Source organism: Emys orbicularis, chromosome 2 (assembly GCF_028017835.1).
Source record: "Emys orbicularis isolate rEmyOrb1 chromosome 2, rEmyOrb1.hap1, whole genome shotgun sequence".
In the NCBI taxonomy this organism is placed as follows: Eukaryota; Metazoa; Chordata; order Testudines; family Emydidae; genus Emys; species Emys orbicularis.
Genome location: NC_088684.1, coordinates 110,692,126 through 110,714,871, shown reverse-complemented (window position 1 = coordinate 110,714,871; position 22,746 = coordinate 110,692,126). Strand labels below are relative to the sequence as shown.

The 22,746-nt window shown below is 44.1% G+C and overlaps 1 protein-coding gene across 1 annotated transcript in view; it reads left to right on the top strand.

The window, feature by feature from the left end:
• The first annotated feature begins 2,897 nt into the window (after window positions 1-2,897).
• Window positions 2,898-22,746, top strand: part of RNF144B (ring finger protein 144B) — a 39,140-nt gene continuing 19,291 nt past the window's right edge. The window contains exons 1-2 of the mRNA XM_065399684.1: window positions 2,898-3,062; window positions 15,266-15,370. Of these exons, the coding sequence (XP_065255756.1) occupies window positions 2,898-3,062; window positions 15,266-15,370 (270 nt within the window). The remainder of the gene's footprint in view (window positions 3,063-15,265; window positions 15,371-22,746) is intronic.

Sequence of the window (22,746 nt, the reverse complement as noted above, 5' to 3'; positions counted from 1 at the left end):
GTGGAGGTGGACACTGGATGAAATCCTGCTTCCTTTACTCACTTGTGGAGTCCCACTGCAGTGGGACTATGTGCTAGGTAAGGTAAGCTGGATTTGACCTCCTTATGAGCCAGATTCTCTAGTCCACCTCCAAGTTCACTTTGCGTCATTGGCCGGAAATCCACACAGGAGAATTCCCCCATGTATTGGGAATCTCTGCCTCAGCTGCTGCTCTACCCCTGGTGTAAGGAGAGGCCTGGGGTGGAGTAGGAGGGGGCAGTAGTAGAGCCAAGGTCTACCAAGCCTTATCTGCAAATGGCAGAGTAGCTCCCATTCTACTTGAGTGCCCACCTGGGCGAGGCAGCTGGGAACCAGGGAGCCACAACCAGCTCCCTGGGGCTGCAATTCTCTACTACATCTGAGCCCAGCTCAGACATAGAGGAGAATCAGGACTGGTGTGTTTACAGTTGCTAGTGCTACTTGTCTGTCACTTTGCCAAATTTTGACCATCTTTAAAATTAATAAATAATCTGTTAACTCCATGACCCACATTGAGTCTCATTAACCTCTTTTCTATTTCATTCATACGCAGTGCAAATCCAGCGTCACAGCCCCCTTAGAGCTAGTTGGAAATCTGACCCTGGAAAAGATGAACAACCATTTCTGTCTTGCAATCCCAAACCTAAAATATTCCCCCTCTTCTTTTCCCCTTCTAGTTCCTATTTCCAGCCACATATTTCACTATAGGTACCAAAAAAATTGGAAATTCTGCATGGTACTGAAGTGAATAACATTGTGCTTCATAGCGTATGGTAAGAGTGTAATACTGTGAAGATACAGCTGCAGTAGAAGTGTCTGTGTATCTGTGTAAACATATGTTGTAATTCTTTATATATTGGGTTAAGATCTAAAATGTAGAACTAAGTAACAGGTAGGTAGTTCTTGATCCACTATCACAGTTCCAGTGACTCACTGACACAGCAATTACAGAACGGCGTATTATAGATTCTGACTCAGAGAGGTGTTTTGTTCCAAAGGCTTCCGGCAATGGCTATAGTTCTAGCTCTACCGTTATGAGGAACTCATTGTTTATATATGGAGATATACCTATCTCATAGAACTGGAAGGGACCTTGAAAGGTCATCAAGTCCAGTCCCCTGCCTTTACTAGCAAGACCAAGTACTGTCCTTGACAGGTTTTTTTTGTTTGTTTGTTTTTTGTGCCCCAGATCCCTAAATGGCCCCCTCAAGGACTGATCTCGCAACCCTGGGTTTAGCAGGCTACAGGGCCGGCTCCAGGCACCAGCCGAGCAAGCTGGTGCTTGGGGCGGCAGATTGTTCGAGGCGGCATTCTGCCCAATCCTAGGGCGGCACGGCCGCTTTTTTTGTTTTTGTTTTTGTTTTGTTTGTTTGTTGTGCTGCTCTGGCCGCCCTGTAGGGGGCGGCGGCACGGAGGTCGGGAGTGCCCTGCAGCAAGCCTGGCAGGGCAGTCCGCGTCCTTCCCTCCCAGACGACCGGAGCGGTGCGGAGCCTCCCGGCAGGTGGCGCACCGGTCGGGTCCGCGTGGTAGCGCCCCGCTGAAGCCCTGGCCGCCCCCCTTCTCTATCTCTCCCCCCCCCGTTTCCTTCCCCCCCCCCGCTAGCCGGGGCACGTCCGCAGCGCAGGGAGTCCCCCTGCACCCTGGCTCCGGCCGCGCCACAGTTTTTTTTTTTTTTTTTTTGCTTTGCCGTTCTGGCCGCCCCGGGTTTTTTTTTTTTTTTTTTTTTTGCTTGGGGCGGCCAAAAAGCCAGAGCCGGCCCTGGCAGGCTAATGCTCAAACCACTGAGCTATATTGTTATGGATGGCATGGTAGCATAAAGAGACTGAGCTAAGGATAATGGAATGAGGATTGGACTTAGTGAACCTTTAAAGGAGAGCTTTGCTTTGGATAAGCACCCAGAAGTCTGGATGCATGAACCTTAGCCCCTTGCTTGGGTCTGCAAAATTGGGCCCCAAATCTAACAAGAAAGACTCTTTTTATGGTATTTCAGGACGTCACTGCCAGACACAACCAGGAAGTATAGAGGAGTCTAGAAATTAAAAATAATTTATAAAATAACCTAGACTTTTTATATCTGCAAAAAGGTTTTGAATGGGCTCAGTTCCATTTTTCTGGAGAAAAATATATTTTTTTCTCATTCACACATGCACACATGAATACTGGACCTGATTCTCCATTACCATAGTGATTTACACCTGTGTAAAGTGAGTGCATAATGCTGTCATTCTGATTTGCCAAAGTTTTACCACTGCTTTTCTCTGGTGAAAATGACTACATACATTGCAGGCCAACAGAGAATCAGGCATCTAGTGCTGGGAACACTCTCTAATGTGTACTGTGGATAGTCCTGCACCCAGGGTTGTATAACAAATCAGTTCAGAACTCTGAATAGATTCCAGACCGTCTGACTCTCTGTCCTGCGCTTTCATCGCTGCACCCCATTTTTTCTGTTTAGGAAATGGTAAGAAGCTCTGAATAAAATCGGTATATTTACTTTCCACCATTTCACATTTCAGAATTTGAAATGCTCCATTTAAGTTAACGTGAGGATCATGAAACAGAATAGTCAAATGAAATTATCCCCAGTATTGTGCAGTATTTTTTAAATGCCCCAGTCAGAAAACAAGCACAGAAGAAGGTTTTTGATCAACATCTAGCAGTTCAACCGACAAGGGTTTTCATCCAGATATACAATACACAACTCTAAAATGAATTAGGAACTACAGGTAGGTTAGAGGAAGCTCACTTAACCAAACCTCTTAGATAGCTTTACATTGGATTATTATGTAAACTTTTTTGCTACTGGCATTGCTTTTGGGGAGTTTCAGCTGTTTTCTTTCTGCAGGTTGACTGGACCAGAGTAAGATATTAATGAACGGATGGACTCTGCTGGTAAGATCGGCCATCATACCATGACAGCTGACATGTCAGAAGCTGGGGGATTGTCTCTGGAACCTCTAGTCACTTGCAAGCTATGTCTCTGTGAACATTCTCTTGATAAGATGACTGCTCTTCAAGAATGCAGCTGCATCTTCTGTACAGCGGTAAGCAGAGGCAGCACCTTAGCCAAGAAATAGAGTAATAGACTGTGGAGGTACAAGGGACCTATTATATTGTTATGTCAGGAGTCAGGCAATGATGTCATTTAAGCCCATCCATGCCAATACAGGATAGTGTCCTGGAGTATTCTTGCTACTGCTTTGTCCAGTCTTTCTTAAAAGAATGTTGACATTAATGAGGCTTTCATCAGCTTGGAATTCTAACAAAGATACACTCATAGCCAATAAAATGCATATTGGTGGAATCATAAATTACAGTAGGCCACCTTCTCTTTTTATGGTTAGCTGAGCAAGTAAACAATGCATATTCAATCAGCATCTTTATTTTTCCTGAAGAAAAATATTAATACCACCATAGAGTTCTCTTTTTTTAAATGCTTCTTCCCCATAAATATTTTATAGATGGTGTAAAGAAAATAGGCCTCAAACTCTTCAGGTGCAGTCATATGTGGAGGTCCCAGGTAGCATTTTTTGTCAATTAAGTGTTGTTGTTTTAAAAATCTAATTTGTCAGTAAGGCTGATTGAGGTATAAGAACATAAGGTTAAGTGGTTAAGAGGTACAAGATTAAGTGACTTGATAAAGGTCATACAGTGGCCCACCCAAAATTAGACCTCAGTATTCTACTGGCTTCTTTGCCAATAGGCTAAACAAGACCTTTTATACATGTATAAACTGTAGAGCATGCGTAGAGACCATTGGACGATATTTTTTTAACAAATGTCTTTATTGATTTAAAATCAAAGATACAAATCTGTTCAGAAGAATAACTAATTATGGGTAATTACGAAAGAAACACTTTACTAAAATAAAGATCTGTACTACTATATCATTTCACCGCATAAACCAGATTCTGATCTCTGTTTTGTTGTATGAATCCAGAATAACTCTAGTAATTTCAACTGAGCTAGTCTACATTTATGTCAGGGTAAATAAGATCAGCATGTTTTATAATGGACAGTATTCAATGGACTGAAATAGAATCTGTGAATGTGGTTTTTAATTACCAAAAGTCCAACTGCACTGGGCTCATAAGGAACTATAGAAACTTCTAAAAATGACCATTGCTGTATCTCAAAATGTTACTGCAAATTCCAATGTCAGATGTTTCAAGGACTAGAAATGATTTCCATGTCCAGTTGGGAATGTGGGATTGCCCCTTCCCAGGGCTATAAAACTCCTGTGTCTAGTCCTGCAGGGATATGAGATACCAGATTTCAAAATGGAGTTTTCTCTTTTAGATGTAGAAAAGCTGCTAGTAGCCAAGTACCAACAAAGTCATCCTACAATGCTACACATAAAACCTATTTTGGAATTGTATTAGAATTCTAAACATTTTAGTGAGCCAGTTGGAGGAGTGGGTGACAAAGACTATTTTATTAAAAGGGTTTGAAGCCAGGCTGCCTTTGAACAATGACTAAAATTACCCAATATAGCTTTTCTCTCTATTAACCCTTTCAAGAGGTATATTTTATAAAGAGCACCGTGTGTACCAAGTTTGGCTATCTGGAAACAGCCGAAGCCTTACAGAAAATTATGGAAGAGTTTGTAGCCTAGTAGTGGTCTTGGAGATGGGTTTTTTCTCTGCTATCTGGTAAGGTCCATGTTGCACTGGTGGAAATGATGACAGCTGAAAGCAATTACTGTTGGGGAGGATGCAGGCTTTGTGGGGGATCTAATAAGCAGTGGTGCAAGTAGAAATCATTTCTTGCCGGTATTGCACTCATGGGAGGGACACAAGGGGGGGAGCACGTGACCTCCCCATGTGACGCTCCATGTGACTCCTCCCCACCCCGCCTTCAGCCCAGGGTCCCCACGCTCTCCCTGTCCCCTCCGACTCCCCCCTTTGTATATACAAATATCAACATGCTTAACTTCTCACTTCCCCCCACATATGTAGTATTCAGTCTGTTTATATGGAATATGGGAGTTGGGTGAGGAGCCATTTCAGCATATGTATGACTTATTAAAAGACAAATTTTAAGTAGAACTGTATCCTAAACTGCTTTATGGTATTGTACCCAAACAGTGCATTTCAATGGGGGATTCAACTTCCTTTATAGGAAGAGACTCCTGAAACTCTTACCAGTCCACAAAAGTGGTCCATAGTCATGCAAATAGTCCCATTGTCTTCAATGGGATTGATCAAATGATTATGGGTTTGCAGGATTAGGTTCCAAGTTTGTAAATTGTTCTGGATGAAACTGACAATGCCTGAGCTGTCCTATTAGAAGGAGCTTCATTTGAATAAAGGTGGGCAGATGTGTGATAAGTCTTAGTTCCGCTGCTAAGATGAGGAACATATTTTCAGCAAAGTTCTTGGCAGATTCCTGAGGCAGCTGGTTTAAGGCCATCAGTGTCCAGCATTATAATCTTCACTTATAGTTCTCTCACCCACAAAGATGGAAAATGAGGCACTTGTTTTCTTTGTTTTGCTGCTCCAGTTAACAAAATGCATGTTAGACTAGGTTGGGTGCAAAGAAGAATTCTGTGTACACTGAGGACAATACCTGATTCTTGTAAGGCTGCAGAACAGGGCTGACATCAGAATCCAAACATCCTCTGGTCAGTGCAAGCAGAGGCATTCCTCTAATGATTTGGACTTGATGTGATGCAGTATGGATGTCATGGATAATTCAGACCAATGGGGAGAAACCGAATAAAAAACATGGTTTAAACACCTTCCGCCCCCCCACCTCTTCCCTCTTGAGGACTCCTGACCAACATAACAGCACAATACATATGCTAACAAACTTAAACAAAGCCTTTGTTTAAGTTTGTTAGCATATGTATTGTGCTGTTAAAACCATTTAAAGAATGAATGCCCTCCCTAGCAGCGTTCTGCTCCTTTAAGGAGCAGATTGCAGTCCCACCCCCGCTACAGAGGATGGGGGGTGGGGGGGGGACTAGCCCCGAGTCTTTCCAGTACCCTGTACCCACTAAAAATCTCTTGCCGGTAATGCATACTGGTAGGTACCACTGTACTTGCACTCCTGCTAATAAGAATGTCACAATATCAATGCCAAATCCTGCTCCAATCCCCTCTTCAACTTTTTTTCCAAATACTCTGATCTTCGGTATTATATAAGTGAGTTTAACTGCAAATGACATGCCTGCTAAAGTCACCAACCAGCTATTAATTTCAAGTTGTATGCTACTTACCAGAACAAGGTTTTGAGCTGTCTAATATGCACAATAACAGACCAATCTTGCAAAAACAAAAGATAATTTCACATCCTAGCTTCTGGGTGTTGGCACATGTTTATGCAGCAATGGTATGACTCATCGTTCATGTGATCTTATGTTTTTGAGAAGTGTGTGAATTAACTAAAATGGAAAATGAGAGAAACAACTGCTACTATAACAATCCATGTGTCATCACACACACACTGGTACAATAGTTCTGTGTAAAGGAGAATAAGATTTCCCCTTCTAAGGTCTGGGGGACTTTAATAGACAATGACCATGCAAGTGAGAGTACATTTAACCTCTCATCTTTTTTGAACTATGGTGAGAAGAATCTTCTACTTTGGGTTTCATTTCAAAGGGTGTCGTGAGAGCCCAGCTTGAGATGGGCCCTGAAGCCATTCTATCCTGTTGTCTTTCCCCGATCTCAGTTTCCTCCACTATACTGCTGCTGTGCGCCACTGAGCGTGTGCGAGTTACTGCAGAGTCAAAGGGGCTAGTCATTTTCCCAGGACTCAGCCCACAGACATGGAGACATCTTGATTTATGAAACACTCTGTGCATCTGTTGCTTGATCTGCAGGTGTTTGAGAGAGGAGAATTTTCTGCTGTAGCTAGTGCATCCCGGGCAGCACTGAGCAGCACAATGGAGGAAACGGATGTGAAAAGACAGCTGTGTGTGTGTGTGTGTGTGTGTGTGTGAGAGAGAGAGAGAGAGAGCAGAGTGGGAGAGAGACAACTTAAAAACAGGCGAGAGACAACCAAAAGGTGGAGGTGGAAAATGAAGAGGAGGAAAGAGACAACACAGGGCGAGGGAAGATTTCTACCTGGACCAGTGTTGACCCTGAGTCACACTCTCTTTTCCACACATTGTTTCTCTTTCACACAAGAAAATAATGGCCCATCTCCAAAATCCACACACCTGTGCCCCAGTGAGATAATAGTTTTCAGTTCATAGCAGTAGTTAAGGGTCTGATTTCCTCTTGCACCAGTGTAAATCTGGAATAATTCCATTAAAGTTAATGGAGTTTACATGATGTAAAACCAGTGTAAGATGCAAATTAGATAAAAAAAATCCAAATATTAAAGGCCATCCTCTTTCCTCTTGCTAATTTCAAGCAAAGATTCATTCCTTCTCCCCACGCACCACTTTCTTATACTCCTCTCTTTAGGTATAGGCAGATCAAACATTCAGTCCCTGTGCCACAATGCCCCAATGATTTTAAATAAAGCTCACCTCAGATTGTTTTCCATGTCTAACCAGCAACTGTCATGTTGTGGCATTTGGGTTTCTTTCCAAGCTTGAAATGCCTCTGAACTAGTACATAAAAAACGTGATAAAATTGGCATATATAAAATAATACTTAGCACATGTTCAAAGCACTTTATATGTTCAAAGAACTTCGCATAACATCCCTTTGAAGTAGGTATTATCCATTTTATAGATGGTGAAACTGAGACAGAGACATAAGTAAATTGCCCAATACCCAGCAGTAAATCAGTAGAGGAGCCAGGCCTAATAGAACATAGGTGTCTGGACTCAGTTCTTAGTCCAGAAAACACTGGGACCAGCTCTAATATGACATGTCACTTTGTTCATGACCTCAGGTATATTCACTCTCTGGTGCTTAATGATAGCGATCCCACCACATTTGGGGTACCAGAAGCCAATATGTATTTTTACAGTATGGCTCTCCAGACTTTGATAGCATAAACAAATCAATTTAAAATTGCATGTAAGAATGGTGGTTACTATAAGCAGATCCAATGAAGGAACAAATCCCAATAACTGCATTTATCATGTTGTGTGTAAGAAAGAGCCACTAAACGAAATACTTGTTACGGAATGATGAGCTAGAAAGCAGCATATACTGCCCTGTGGTCACACTTGCCTGTTGACACTCAATTGCTTTCAACATTGGTGTGCCATTTGTGGCCAGATGGTCACCAAAAAAATGTACACAGCCACTGATTTTTCTGACCACAAGACCACAATGTGCTCATCAAACTATAAAAGGATTTTTCACTCTTTTTGCATGTGTCTTACTCTGTAAGAGTCTCTTATAGGGCCTCATCCATTGTCCACTGGTGTCAATGGAAATGTTACCAGCAACTTGAATGAGCATTGCATCAGGCCCTTAAATGTTAAGCTACAGAGGTGGAAAATGAAATGGTGCTGATTTTTTAACCACAGTTGTTAAATCTATCTTGACAAATACTTTAAATTGTGTATTTTATAATAGCTGACCATATATATACCAGGCACTTGAATAACATGATGACAAGCACATTATAAAACCTTAGATAAATATACCTATTATTCCACACACTGCAAGTACTTTTGAATGTAAGTGTATATGCACTGGCACTGACCAGGCACATCTGGTGCCAGGCTGCAAATCCTTACTCACTGTAGTGAATATTCATAGAGCTCATATGAGTAGACCCATTGACGTCAATTGCATTGCACATGGGTATGCATTGAACAACTGGGTTCTTTATGAATGGAAAGAATTAAAGAAATAAGCATTATATCCTACATGATAAAAATAGATAGTGAGTACAATGGAGCCTTGCTCCCTGATTAAAGCCACTGCATGCTACCACAATACAAATAGTAAATAAATTGTAACTTGTGGAGCTGGTTGGGAAGTTACTCCCCCCCCCCCCCTTTTTTTTTTTGTTTTGTTGAAAACTTTCTTTGACTTTTTTTGGTTTTAATCAAAAGACTAAAAACTAAAATAATAATACAGTTTTTGGCATATAAACATTGAAACATTTTAGTTTAAAATGAAAAATGTCAGTTTTGTGGGTTTTTGATGAAAAATTGATATTTTTTTCATGAAAATGTAAGTTTAATTGAAAAATCATTTTCGGTCTAAATTGTTCTGGCAGAGCATGTTCAGTGAGTTCTCCTAATTTTTTTTGCATTTCCACTACCTTACTGTAATGTTAAGCACTGATCATACCGTGATCCCAATCACAATCTTTTAAATGATATAATAATTGCAGTGAAATTTTGTAAAATTACATAGTCCAAACTCACTACCCAATGTTAACTAGACACAGGGGTCAACAGTACTGCCTATAGGACATGATATTGAAAAGGCTGTACTGATTTCCTTCCCACCCTCATCCTTTAACTGACTGTCTCCTTTATTTTCCTTAATCCAAAACTAGATATTAAAATTTGTCACGTCAGGTTTGTGGTTTCCTTTCCTGTTTTCTATCAAAAGCGATAAAGGTTACAATTAGTGAGCTGGAAAGCTTTGTACAAATTGGAGTAGAGAAAGTTAATAAAACACATTGAATGTGCTTGATGTACTTGAAAAAGCAATATGCAGTAATGACTGGGCCCAGTCTTTTGTCTGTGGCAAGGAGAAGATTATTTGAAAGTGGCCTTGAATAGAAATATGGATTTGTAGTGAGGGGCGTACAAGTGCCCTTGTCATGTCATTGCCTAGCAACATGAGATTTAAATACATTGCCTGAACTAATTTAAAAATCTAGAGGTAAAAATGTGCAACTGTGCTAATGCCCTATATAGACTAAAGCCCACACTAAAAACCTTTATCTCTGGAAATATTTTGTTTAATCATGAAGCTAGAACAGTTCCTATGGGAAGTGCTGTACTTATTCATAGTTACTGTATAAGCACCTATTTCCAGAGGTAGACTGAGAATGTTATCATAACAACGCCCTCTAGGCTGAAGTTTGCATGAAATGTTTTACTGCAAATGAAATTTTGTATGTTGTTAGTCCAGGTTATAGGACAGATCTTTCCAGTGCATCTCTTAACAGTTTCTTCGTTTCTTAAAATAAATGTCATATTGTCTCCACTTGAGCTGTATGTGTATATAATGAGTATGTATCTCCTATGTATCTATATGCTCCCTCTCTCTCCTTATATTTATGTATATATATAATAGAATATAGTGGAGTGTTTATATTAGACATATATACCATAATATAATCTCTCTCTCTCTCTCTCTCTCTCTCTCTCTCTCTCTCTCTGTATATATGTACATAAAACAATATGTTTAATCAAAGCACTCTTATAAACTTTAACTAATTAAGCCTCACAACATCCTGGGAGGTAGGTAAGTATTTATTATCCCCATTTTATAGATAAAAAATCTGAGGGAATGAGAGGCTGAAATGCACCTATGGGCAGAAGAGTGGTTCTGCAAAAATGGCACATCTTGCTCAACAGATTTGCTTGGTCTTTGTGTGTCTTTTGAGCCATAGCTGCTTGCTTTAATGAGAAAATATTTTGTCCCCTTCTTTTTTGGGAAAGATTTTTCCAAAGCACTAAGCATTGGCCTAACTCTGTTTCCACTGAACTTAATGGAAGTGCCTCTGACTTCAGTGGGAGCAGTTAGGTTAGCAGCAAACTCTTTCAATAATCCCCCTCTTAAAATGTATCTTACTTCTGTCACCACTGCAAAATTATGGGAGAGGGAACTAGATTTTATTCTAGCTCATGTATCATGAACATACATCTCTAAATTCCATTTTCTGATGATAATATGCAAGTCAGGAAGAACACAACTTGACCAGGGTGAATTTGCAGGTCTGGCAGTTCACATTTTTTCATTAAATTGTCTCTTGCTGAGAAACAATGCTATTCTTAGGAAGTTACTTTCAGAATAGAGGGTAAACATGTTTTGTGACTTGCTAATGTCACACACAGGGAGAAAGTGGCAGAGCCATGAATACAACCCAGAACTCTTGACTACCTGTCATGTGCACATGTCTAACCACTGCTTCCTGTGTTTCTGCAATGATCCTATCTTTAAAGAACTGTATTTACTTGTACACGTGTGCTCTCTCTCTCTCTCTCTCTCTCTCTGTAAGATGCCTTAAAGGGTTCTAATTTTCAAAAGGGGTTGGATGTCCACTGTCCACTTCTGAAAATCTTGGCCATAGTTTCCATACACAGGAAATTGTATGTTTAATGTATATGTATCAATAGATTTTCATAATTGTGGTGTTTGTCTAAGCAAAAAGTACAAATTTTCAATGCTTTTGTCAACTTTTGATGTGTTTCTGGGGTGTGGAAATGTTTGTATGATGCTGCAAATGCAAATACGTATTTTACTGTATAAATTTATAATTCTCTTTGCCCTGTCTTCACCACAGTCATGGCTTGCATCAGTGCTTCATTTTCAGCTACTTTATAATTAAACTAAATTAGCGGTTGAGTTTTTAAATAAATAATAATAAAAGCTTAAAGCAGTTCTGCTGTGCTAAAAGTTACAGTACATTTTAAAAATTTTCTTTACTGCTAATTTTGGGAAGAGGAGAGGTGAGGTTCTATTCCTGGTTCCCAGACAGACTGATGTGTGATCTCTAGGCAAGTCACTTAAGGCTTTGTACTGGAATGTGCTGGGTGCCACCTGGGTAGCACTCAGCACCTTCAACTCCCCATAGCAACTGACTGGATCGGGCCCATGGTCCCTCAGCCTCAGTTCTGTGATCTGTAAAAGATTTAATGTTTGTAAAAGTTATGTCACAGGGCTGTTATTTGTAAAGTACTTTTGAGATCCTCCGCTATTGGCTTTGGATCCAAAGCCTGTTGAACTCAGTCTGTGAAACTACACAGACACACTAAGCCTTGGTTGACCTAATCTGGATTTGAACCAGCAAACTAGAGGAGAAAGATTTCATATCATGTTATCAAGCTTTTGAACTATCTAGTCCCTTGAAGGTGTATCCCTAAAGGTATATTGTGTACAGAAATGAAATACAAAGTCTATACATGTATAGAACTGTTGCCCAGCTACATAAGAGCTGCATGCACATTCTTCCACAGGAAAATAATTGTTAGTGCTGAGGTCAACTGGCCCTAGCAGTCTAAATTAAGAAAAAGCCGTTGGGCTTCCATGAGTCCTGCAGTAACTTCTCAGCCTTTGTCCTCTCTCCTTTATGGGGTGGCCTGAACTGACCCTAGAATCTGAGTCTACTGTATCTTACTGTCAAGGTAAATTACTAAACATAGTCACCCATCCCAGAAGGGACAGGAGCCGGGGTTACAGTCAAAGAAAAGGATTGTTTTCCAACACTAACTGAGAGACACACTGAGGAGAGTTCAACTCCTACCCTGAAAGGGGAAAGATGAAAATCTACACTCCCCAAAGCTCTGAACAATGGGAGCAGGATGCAGGGAGCATGTGCTGGGCCCATGGGCACCAGGGCCGGCTCTGGTTTTTTGACCGCCCCAAGCAAAACAAACAAACAAACGAACAAAAAAACGGGGCAGCCAGAACGGCAAAGCAAAAAAAACACAAAAAAAACCCTGCGGCGCAGCCGGAACGCGGATTCAGGGGGACCGGCTGGGGGGGGAGGGGGAGGGAGCGGGCGAGAGAGAGAGAGAGAGAGAGAGAAGGGGGCGGCCAGGGCTACAGCAGGGGCGCTGCCACGTGGCCCCTCCTGCTGCACCGCCGCCTGCCGCGAGGGCTCCGCTCTGGTCGGTGGGGAGGGAAGGAAGAGGACTGCCCTGCAGGGCGCTCTGGTTCTCCGCACCGCCGCCCCCTACAGGGGGTTTCTGTACACAACCCCCCCCCCCCAAAAAAAACGGCCGTGCCGCCCTAGGATTGGGCAGAATGCTGCCTCCAACAATCTGCCGCTCCAAGCACCAGCTTGCTCAGCTTGCTCAGCCCCACCCCCACTCCACCTCTTCCCCCAATGTCCTACGCTGCCCTGCCTCTTCCTGCCCAGTTCCGGCCCCTCCCCTGAGCACGCCCCATCCCTGCTCCTCTCCTTCCCCCCAGCACCTCCTGCACGCTGTGGAACAGCTAATCCACGGCAGGTGGGAGGCGCTGGGAGGGGGAGGAGTTGATCGGCGGGGCCATCGGCAGGTCGGAGGTGTTGGGGGAGAGGTGGGGAGCTGGCTGCAGGTGGATGCTAAGCACCCACTAATTTTTTTCCGTGGGTGCTCCAGGGCTGGAGCACCCACGGAGTTGGCACCTATTGCTGGGCCGTCCTATCCTCATGAGCTATGCAGCCTTCCTCCACCTCACTGCATGTGGATTTTTGGGGGCAGACTTTGAAGTAGAGAGTTTCCTGTTGGGGTCAATGATGACTATGTTACTTCCTCTGTTTCCATCTTCTTTTCTATGCAGATGGGAGGTGTCTTTTGTAGCTAGGCCATTAAACCCACTTTATGTTTCAATTACTGACTCTTTATGGTGTTGTTTCTAGGTGCCTTTTGGCAAGGAGCATTAACTATATTATTTGAATGAATAAAGGGACAGTGTCTGGTTAAGTCTAATTAAATTCCTCGTGTTACTAATAACACTTTAAGTTATTAAAATTGTTAGAATTGTTATATTGCTTATTTACTTTTTGTCCTTTGCTCACCTTGGAGTGTGAAAATAGACTAGACAGTTCTATTCTTATATCTACTAGTATCACTTTCTAGTTCTCATGCAGGGGACTGTTTAAATTTAAACAAATAAAAGTTGATTGAAATTTAAAACAAAAGTCATAAACATATGGGGCTGGATTGAAACCCGGGAGCAGGGCAGAAACCAGAGTGTGTCTCCCAGGGTCACATCTAGTCCCTTCTTCCCCCTTGATCGGGGGGCAACCTATTGGTGGCACAGATTACTTCATCCTCTGTGCCCGCTCAGTTGTGCTTACCAGCGCATTGGGGAGGGGGAGAGCTAAGACTCCCACCTGATGGGCGGGGCAGTAACAGTCCAGTGGCAGCCTAAACTTCAGGCTCTGGAAATGCAGGTAATCCATGCAGGGACTTAAAGGGGCTCCTTATACCTTATTAGACTCCTGCAGGGGTTATAATTTGACCCGTTGCTATTAAAATTAGGCTTTTGAAACTCTTAAAAAATTAAATCCCTAAATTCTGGTAATAAATTACCTGATGCTCTCCCTTTAAATACAAATTAAAAAGAAAATTAAACATCTCATTGGAAATCAGATGTTATTTTAAATGCCATGCCATTTGGTGGAAGATCTATTCATTTTCATTTAAAATAAACTGTTTAAGTGACTACAAGGATTTGGCAAGTGTACATTTTGCTGGCATGCAGGGTAGAGTTGAAATTGCATCATTTTGAAGTATACATTGTTACATCACTTTTACCTGGAACATTGGTCAATGTTTTTTTACAGCACATTTTGGGTTCGCTACTTCCTGTGTATTTTGGAATTAGAAAACTCTGTTACACCAGTTTCATACTGGTTTAAATTCTTTGACTTCAGAGCAGTTGCACTGGCATAAAACTAGTGTAACGGACTGGAGAATAGGGCCCTTAAAATCCAAATTGGATATGTCATAATGGGAACAAAACAGTCATGATCTGCTCTTCCTCATCCTAAGAAAAAATACCACACAATTATTTTTGTGCAGCGAAGTGATGTGGACACATGCAGGATGGCCTCTCTGTTGGAAACGGACTTTGAACACTTGCTCAGTAGGCCAGTGGTTGATGGCAATTTATGGAAATGACATAATCTATTTAGAGGAAAGTTGATAGCCTCACTATTTCCAGATCCGTGCTCTGCTAGCCAATCTATAAGCTGCCTTCATTGCAGATTGCTGAGAAAGCAACTCTCCTGCTTGTAAATGAGGCCCTATAATGGTGGCCACTAGGTGAGAGACTGAATTAAGAATACATGAAAGGAAAATAGAAGACCAAACCTGTTTTAATTAGAGTGAAATATAGCCTGTTCTTTTCCAAGTCTAGGCTTAATATAGAGAAAATGTATTAGCACAGAAGGACTTGACTTGCTGACTTGAGTAAACTCAATATGCGATGGATGAAGTCATACATAATTAATTGTGCTTTGCTGCATTCTTCCCAAAGTAATGGTTCTTAGCATTCACACGTATGATAATTTATGTTTTCTCTATACTAGTGCTCTAGGACAGCCAATTAAGGAAGCGGAGGTGGCACCTGTGTAGTGCAGTGTTAACATCTACGTGTTACTATCATGTGGGTTGCAACTTTCCATCATTTTTTTTTTCTTTTCTCCTTTCTAGTGCCTAAAGCAGTATATGCAGCTGGCAATTCGAGAAGGCTGTGGTTCTCCCATCACTTGTCCAGACATGGTGTGCTTGAACCATGGGACCCTACAAGAACCAGAGGTAGTGACACTTGTCTTCTCTCCTCTTTTTATTTCCACCTTCATTTACATAATAAATACAATATTATTCGGTTTCCTCCTCTTAATTACCTTTCATGAGTCTGTGGCAGGAAGCCTGCCTGATCGTAGGAACTAGAGACAAATAGATGTTTTTATTTTCTTTTCTGTCTTGAGGAAATGCTTACTTGGGATCCAGACAATTTCTGAATTACCCATGCAGGTGATTTAACCAAAAATATCCTGCATCCAGGAACCACTAAACATTCACTAGCAATGACTGTTGGAACGGCTTTGATATGGATACCTACTGTGGGTGAAATCCTGTCTCCACTGAACCAAATGGCAAATCTCCTACTGGTTTAAGTGGGGTAAGGATTTAACCCAGTGTGTTTATATTGGGGTGAAGCAGAAAAAATGAGGACACTTTCTTGTGTGTCAGTCTTTCTATAAATTGTGAGGGAAAGCTGGGTGGGAGTTGGATTTGACAAATGAGAAGAGTGAACAGAGAACTTTCCAAGAGATGAGACTTTGGGAGCCCTGAGGCTAAACAAGGAGGTTACACTAGTGTGTGCACACACATACACACGTGTGTGTGTATACACCCACAAATACGTATAACACACATGCAGAGGAACATGCATATACACTTCTAAGGTTTGAGATAAAGAAACCGAGGTAGCATCCAATTCTCAGTTATATGATGTCTCCTTTATGCCATTCTGTCTGTGTAAAGTGGTCAGAAATGGCTCCTGGTCAAATGGCCTGCTTGGCTATTATAGAAATGATGTAAGGTTCCTAGACTGGCCCCACTCCCAATCCATGGCACAAGAGATGGGTCGGTAGTATGGCTGGAGTGTACTACACTGCAGTAATTCTCTGCTTCCCAGAGGCCATGGGAAACAGTGTCAGAAAGAGCAGCCCCAAGGCTGTTCTTGCTTATATGGCGAATACAGGGAATGCAAACGTGGCTAAAAGCTTTAAAACACCTTTGCTCACACCATCCCCATCCCTTCCCCAAGTGCAGGAATGGAATAAATGAGACGCAAGCCCTGAATTTTCTTCCCCTGAATTGCACAAAAGCAAATACTTATTTGTTATCCTGTGGGCATCCTACAGCCCTATATGCAAAGATGGCATAGCTGTGCTCGCTGTAACCCAGCTCCAACATGGGCATTGCCAGCGGAATTCTGTCGTGGATCCCCCAGTGAATGTGACCCGTGAGTGCCTTTGTTCACAGCGTTTGCACTGTACAATAGCCAAGGTAGTGAACCCTGCTTCGTAAGCTAAGCCATTTTGACATCTGTTTTAAATGTGGTTTATTGTGTAATGTAGACAAGGCATTAAAGTAAACTTCACTTCACCTGTGGTAAAATGTCATTCTCCAGTAAGCTGCTATTCTAGACCTCTTGGAATGCAGAAACTATAACTTAGTATGAGAATGGCAGTGGCACCCTCCCCCCGCACCTATTTGGAGTGAGCAAAGGAAGCAGAAGAGAAGGCTTGGGACTATGGGGCAATATGAAGAAGACCCAACTCTTTGATGCTGCTTCCCTGATGAGGGAGGTGTGGAGAGCATAGGCGTGCGCAGCACATTTCATTAGGGTGTGCACCCAGGGAGCCCCGCCCTAGCCCTGCCCCTGCCCTGCCCCCAGCCACTCCCTCCTACTTCCCGCCCCCCTGACTGACCCCCTCAGAACCCCCAACCCCCCCTGCTCCTTGTCCCCTGACTACCCCCTCCTGGGACCCCTGCCCCTAACTGCCCCCAGGACCCCACCCCCTATCTAAGCCTCCCTGCTCCTTGTCCCCTGACTGCCCTCCTAGGACCCTACCCCCTACCCACGGCCAGCTCCAGGGTTTTTGCCGCCCCAAGTGGCAGAAAAAAAAAAAAAGCCGCGATCGCGATCGGTGGCAGCTCCACTGCGCCGCTTTCTTCTTCAGCGGCAATTCGGCGGCAGGTCCTTCCCTCCGAGAGGGACCGAGGGACCCGCCGCCAAAGAGCCCGACGTGCCGCTCCTTCCCCTTGGCCGCTCCAAGCACCTGCTTGCTGAGCTGGTGCCTGGAGCTGGCCCTGCCCCTACCTGTCCCCTGACTGTCCCGACCCTTATCTACACCCCCACCCCCAGACAGGCCCCCGGGACTTCCACGCCTATCCAACCGCTCCCCGCCCCCTGACAGGACCCCCAGAACTCCCGACCCATACAACCCCCCCGCTCCCTACCTGCCCCAACCCCTCTCCACACCCCTGCCTCCTGACAGGCTCCCCCTTGAACTCCTGACTCATCCAACCCCCCCCAGCTCCTTGTCCCCTGACCCCCCCCTCCAGAGACCCCCCCCACCCTAACTGCCCCCCCAGGACCCTTCTTGCTCCCCGTCCCCTGACTGCCCTGACACCTAACCATCCCCCTGGGATCCCACCCCCTATCCAACCCACCCTGCTCCCTGTCCCCTGACTACCCCCACCCTTTATCCAATCTCTCCCCCGAAGCCCCGGACCCCTTACCATGAGGCTCCTAGCAGCATGTTTTGCTCCGCGCAGAGCCAGACACTCTGCCCCAGCCCTGTGGGTGGCAGGTTTGTAGAAATTTTGGTGGTGCCCAGAACCCGCCTCCCCAACTCCACCCCCCACCTGCCTAAGGCTCTGGGAGGGAGTTTGGGTGGGGGAGAGGAGGTCTGGGGTGCAGGTCATGGGCTGGGGATTAGGGTGCAGGAGGGGTGCAGGGTGCAGGCTCTGGGATAGAGTTTGGGTGCTGGGTGCAGGCTCTGGCCTGGGGCAGGGGGTGGGTGTGCAGGAGGGGGTGAGGGGTGCAGGCTCTGGGACGGAGTTTGGGTGCAGGCTCTGGGCTGGGGGTGGGGCGTAGGAGGGGGTAAGGGGTGCAGGCTCTGGGAGGGAGTTTGGGGGCAGGAGGGGTGCAGGGGTGAGGGCTGTGGGGCTGAGGATGAGGGGTTCATGATGCAGGAGGGGGCTCAGAGCTGGGGCAGAGGATTAGGGTGGGGGGGATGAGAGCTCTGGCTGGGGATGAGGGGTTTGGGGTGTGGGAGGGGTCCCAGGGCTAGGGCAGAGGGTTGGGGTGCAGGGGGACGAGGGGTTCATGATGCAGGAGGGGGCTCAGGGCTGGGGCAGAGGATTAGGGTGTGGGGGGATGAGGGGTTCATGATGCAGGGGGGCTCAGGGCTGGGGCAGAGGATTAGGGTGCGGGGGGATGAGGGCTCTGGCTGGGGTTGAGAGGTTTGGGGTGTTGGAGAGGCTCAGGGCTAGGGCGGAAGGGCAGGGTAAGGGCAGCCTGCCCTGCCATTAGGGGTTGGGGGGCACTAGGACCCTGGGGCAGCAGACAGCAGTTGCTGCCGGGAGCCTCTCCACATAGGAATGTGTTACACCGGCAGCACAAGCAGGCATGGGAGAGGTGCGCGCCGCTTTCTTCCAGGCAGGGACGTGGCAGGGAGGCGGGGGGAGAGCCGCAGGGGGTAGTGGTGGCAGGTGGGAGCTGGGGGAGAGACCCAGCTCCAGATATTGGTGGAGCAGGGCCCCCAGCCCTGAATATTCCTGGATCATGGCTCCAGGGGAGGGGGAAGCCGGGGGAGGGGCTGGCGACTTGCTGCGCCGGGAGAGTGGAGCCATTTGCCCACCCCTGCATTAGGGTGTGCCTGGGCACACCCGGCACACCCCGTGCGCATGCCTATGGTGGAGAGGAGCCTGCACCCAGTAGATGAGAGAAAAGGAGCTGTGCTCACAGCTGAGGAGTGAAGAAAAGACCCAGGGGGTGTTGTTCTCCCATAACTCATCCTCACTCATCCTATAGGAAATGAGGATGAGCCAACCTAGTTCTGTGACTGCCCTCTCCTACTAGCAGACTGGAGATGGTATCCCAGGGCTGCTTTCCTCTCCTTTGAAAAGCCAGCATGTGCATATTGTAATAGGAGCATGTTGCAAGGCCCCAGTTCAGCAAAGCACTTAAGCACCTGGTTAAGTCCCAGTACATGCTTAAATTAAGCATGTGCTTAAGTGCTTTGCTGAACTGGGGCCTGAGAACCACATCTGGGGTTCTTACAGCATATGGGCATATGATGGAGTTGTTCTTTACCTTCCACAATAGCTGGGAGCAGCCAATCAGCATCTTCTCTTCTCCTCCTTTCCTCTGCATGGAAATAGGTGGGAAACTAGTGGGCCTTCTCTCATCTTGGGAAGTAGGCAGCCAGCCTTGAACAGAAAAGAATGTTTGCTTTAAAGTTGTATCAAAACACTTAACAAATGTTACAAAGAGTTTTATTCTATTAAGCTATGTTTGTGGAGCTGCAGAAATTCTAAAGACTTATTTCCCATTAGCTAATCAAGAGGCCACTCCAGGGCATGCATTAACGGCCATTAACGTATTCCTTGGGCGCTTTGTGCGGCTAAAGGCTGAGTGACTAAACAACCCAAGAAGTGCATTAATGATCCATGAATGACAGAATGATCTGAAACTCCCTGTTGGCATTGCTATTAGAAAAATGAACCTTTTGCATTTTAAAAGTCTGTTAAAATGAAATGTTTTATGGGTTTCATTGAATAGATCTTTCTGCTATGAAAAATAGTTCATAACAGATAGGAGAAAATAGTAAAACCATTCTCCTGTTTTCTTTAGTGATCTAAAAAGTTATTTTGTAAAACTTGTAGGTTATATGTGGAACCTTTTATTTCTGTTTTTCTTTCTCATCTACAGTGACTGCACCACTTAACTATTTTATATATTTTTTTAAAGTTAATTTGGATAGTATAGAATGCTTTTATTCCAAACTGCATGCTATCATAGAATATCAGGGTTGGAAGGGACCTCAGAAGGTCATCTAGTCCAACCCCCTGCTCAAAGCAGGACCAATCCCCAACTAAATCATCCCAGCCAGGGCTTTGTCAAGCCTGACCTTAAAAACGTCTAAGGAAGGAGATTCTACCACCTCCCTAGGTAACCCATTCCAGTGCTTCACCACCCTCCTAGTGAAAAAGTTTTTCCTAATATCCAACCTAAACCTCCCCCTCTGCAACTTGAGACCATTACTCCTTGTTCTGTCATCAGGTACCACTGAGAACAGCCCAGCTCTATCCTCTTTGGAACCCCCTTTCAGGTAGTTGAAAGCAGCTATCAAATCCCCCCTCATTCTTCTCTTCTGCAGACTAAACAATCCCAGTTCCCTCAGCCTCTCCTCATAAGTCATGTGCTCCAGCCCCCTAATCATTTTTGTTGCCCTCGGCTGGACTCTTTCCAATTTTTCCACATCCTTCTTGTAGTGTGGGGCCCAAAACTGGACACAGTACTCTAGGTGAGGCCTCACCAATGTCGAATAGAGGGGAATGATCACGTCCCTCGATCTGCTGGCAATGCCCCTACTTATACAACCCAAAATGCCGTTAGCCTTCTTGGCAACAAAGGCACACTGTTGACTCATATCCAGCTTCTCGTCCACTGTAACCCCTAAGTCCTTTTCTGCAGAACTGCTTCCTAGCCATTCGGTCCCTAGTCTGTAACAGTGAATGGGATTCTTCCGTCCTAAGTGCAGGACTCTGCACTTGTCCTTGTTGAACCTCATCAGATTTCTTTTGGCCCAATCCTCTAATTTGTCTAGGTCCCTCTGTATCCTATCCCTACCCTCCAGCGTATCTACCACTCCTCCCAGTTTAGTGTCATCTGCAAACTTGCTGAGAGTGCAGTCCATGCCATCCTCCAGATCATTAATGAAGATATTGAACAAAACCGGCCCCAGGACCGACCCTTGGGGCACTCCGCTTGAAACCGGCTGCCAACTAGACATGGAGCCATTGATCACTACCTGTTGAGCCCGACAATCTAGCCAGCTTTCTATCCAAAATAGATGACAGTACAAGCGCATTGTACAAACAAGAATATTGAAGGTGTTTGGCATGGAAATATGAATCAAACATTACACATGATTCAATACAGGATCTAAAATGCAAGTTCCCATTTCAGGCAGAAAAATGATAACATCCATGAATTCACAAAGTGGAATATTCTAGACAGTTGATCTCCAACTTTTGCCTATAAAGACTCAACCCTGACATAACTTCATTATGTGAGACCATGTGACTCAGTTGGCCACACCCTCTCTGCCATTGGTGGAATAGACCTTAATATGATTTATTTCTCATTTGAGTATATGCTTCTTTAAAAGCACCAATAAAAGACAAATGAAAACAAAACATATTTTTATTTTATTGAACACTTGAATAGCCTTTGTCTAAACCAGGAAAAAGGATTTAAAACAAATCATGTTAGTGGACATTTGAAACACCATTTAATACCTAATCTAAACACAGTTTTAACCTCACAATCATCTAACATGGTTTTAAACATGTTAAACTGTGTCTACACTAGAGGCTAAGTGAGATTTCTATAGCTAACAATTAACCCCCCACCTTTTATTATAGACAAGGTCATGGGGTGAATTTAGGACTCAATCCAAAGCCAACTGAAAAATTGATGGGAGTCTTTCCATTGACTTCAGTGAGCGTTGAATGAAGCCCTGAATGCTCATGAAATGGAGGGACTCCATAAAACAAGCTATAACTTGGCATAATGCAGGCTAGTGTTATGAATGTGTCCCACACCCCTCTGTCAAGGTACTTTATCTTCTTGGTGTGCAGCATTTATTCCACTCCATAGCCTATTCTGTTTTCAGTATAAATAAGATATCTGTTTTATATTTCAGTAAAACTCTCCAGGGTGTGTAACTGTATTTTTAGATGCATTTACAGCCTTAATCTTTGTTCTGAGCTGCATTCTGAAGCCTACGCCCTGTTGTGTTTTGTTGCTTTCTATTCCGGCAAAAGCTAAAAGTTGCATTCAAGTAAAGCGTTAAACAATGTTGCATTACTTGTTGCTCAAGGACTGTATATGTGCCATACTAGCTTAAAAACAAACAAATGAAAATAGGAACATGTCTTTTTTTTAAAGCACAGCTGAGCACTTCAGGTATGTTAGAATGTTCCCAGCCTGAGGGAGGTGTTGGGAATTAGATGTAGAGTGAAATGGAGCTCATTGGGAGGACATCAGGGAAGAGTAGTTTTCATACAGGAAGGAGGTGTAGCCGTGAGGATTCATTACAGATCCATCCCCACCTCCCCTTTGACCAAAAGCCTTATTTCTTCTCTGACACAGCATCCCCTATTGCCCCAAATCTGGAAATTCACCTAATAATCCTCAGTATTAACTGCTTTCCAAAGGGTTGATATCAATATAGGGTTTACAGTTAATTGATATGCTGACAAAAATGTTCAGATTTCCTAGAGAATGATTTTTATTCATTCCAGCCTGAGTGGCATGGGAAGTATGCAGTTTATAGAAATTATAGCAAGCACTGTTTTGCTGATGGGTCAGGGATACTAAATCC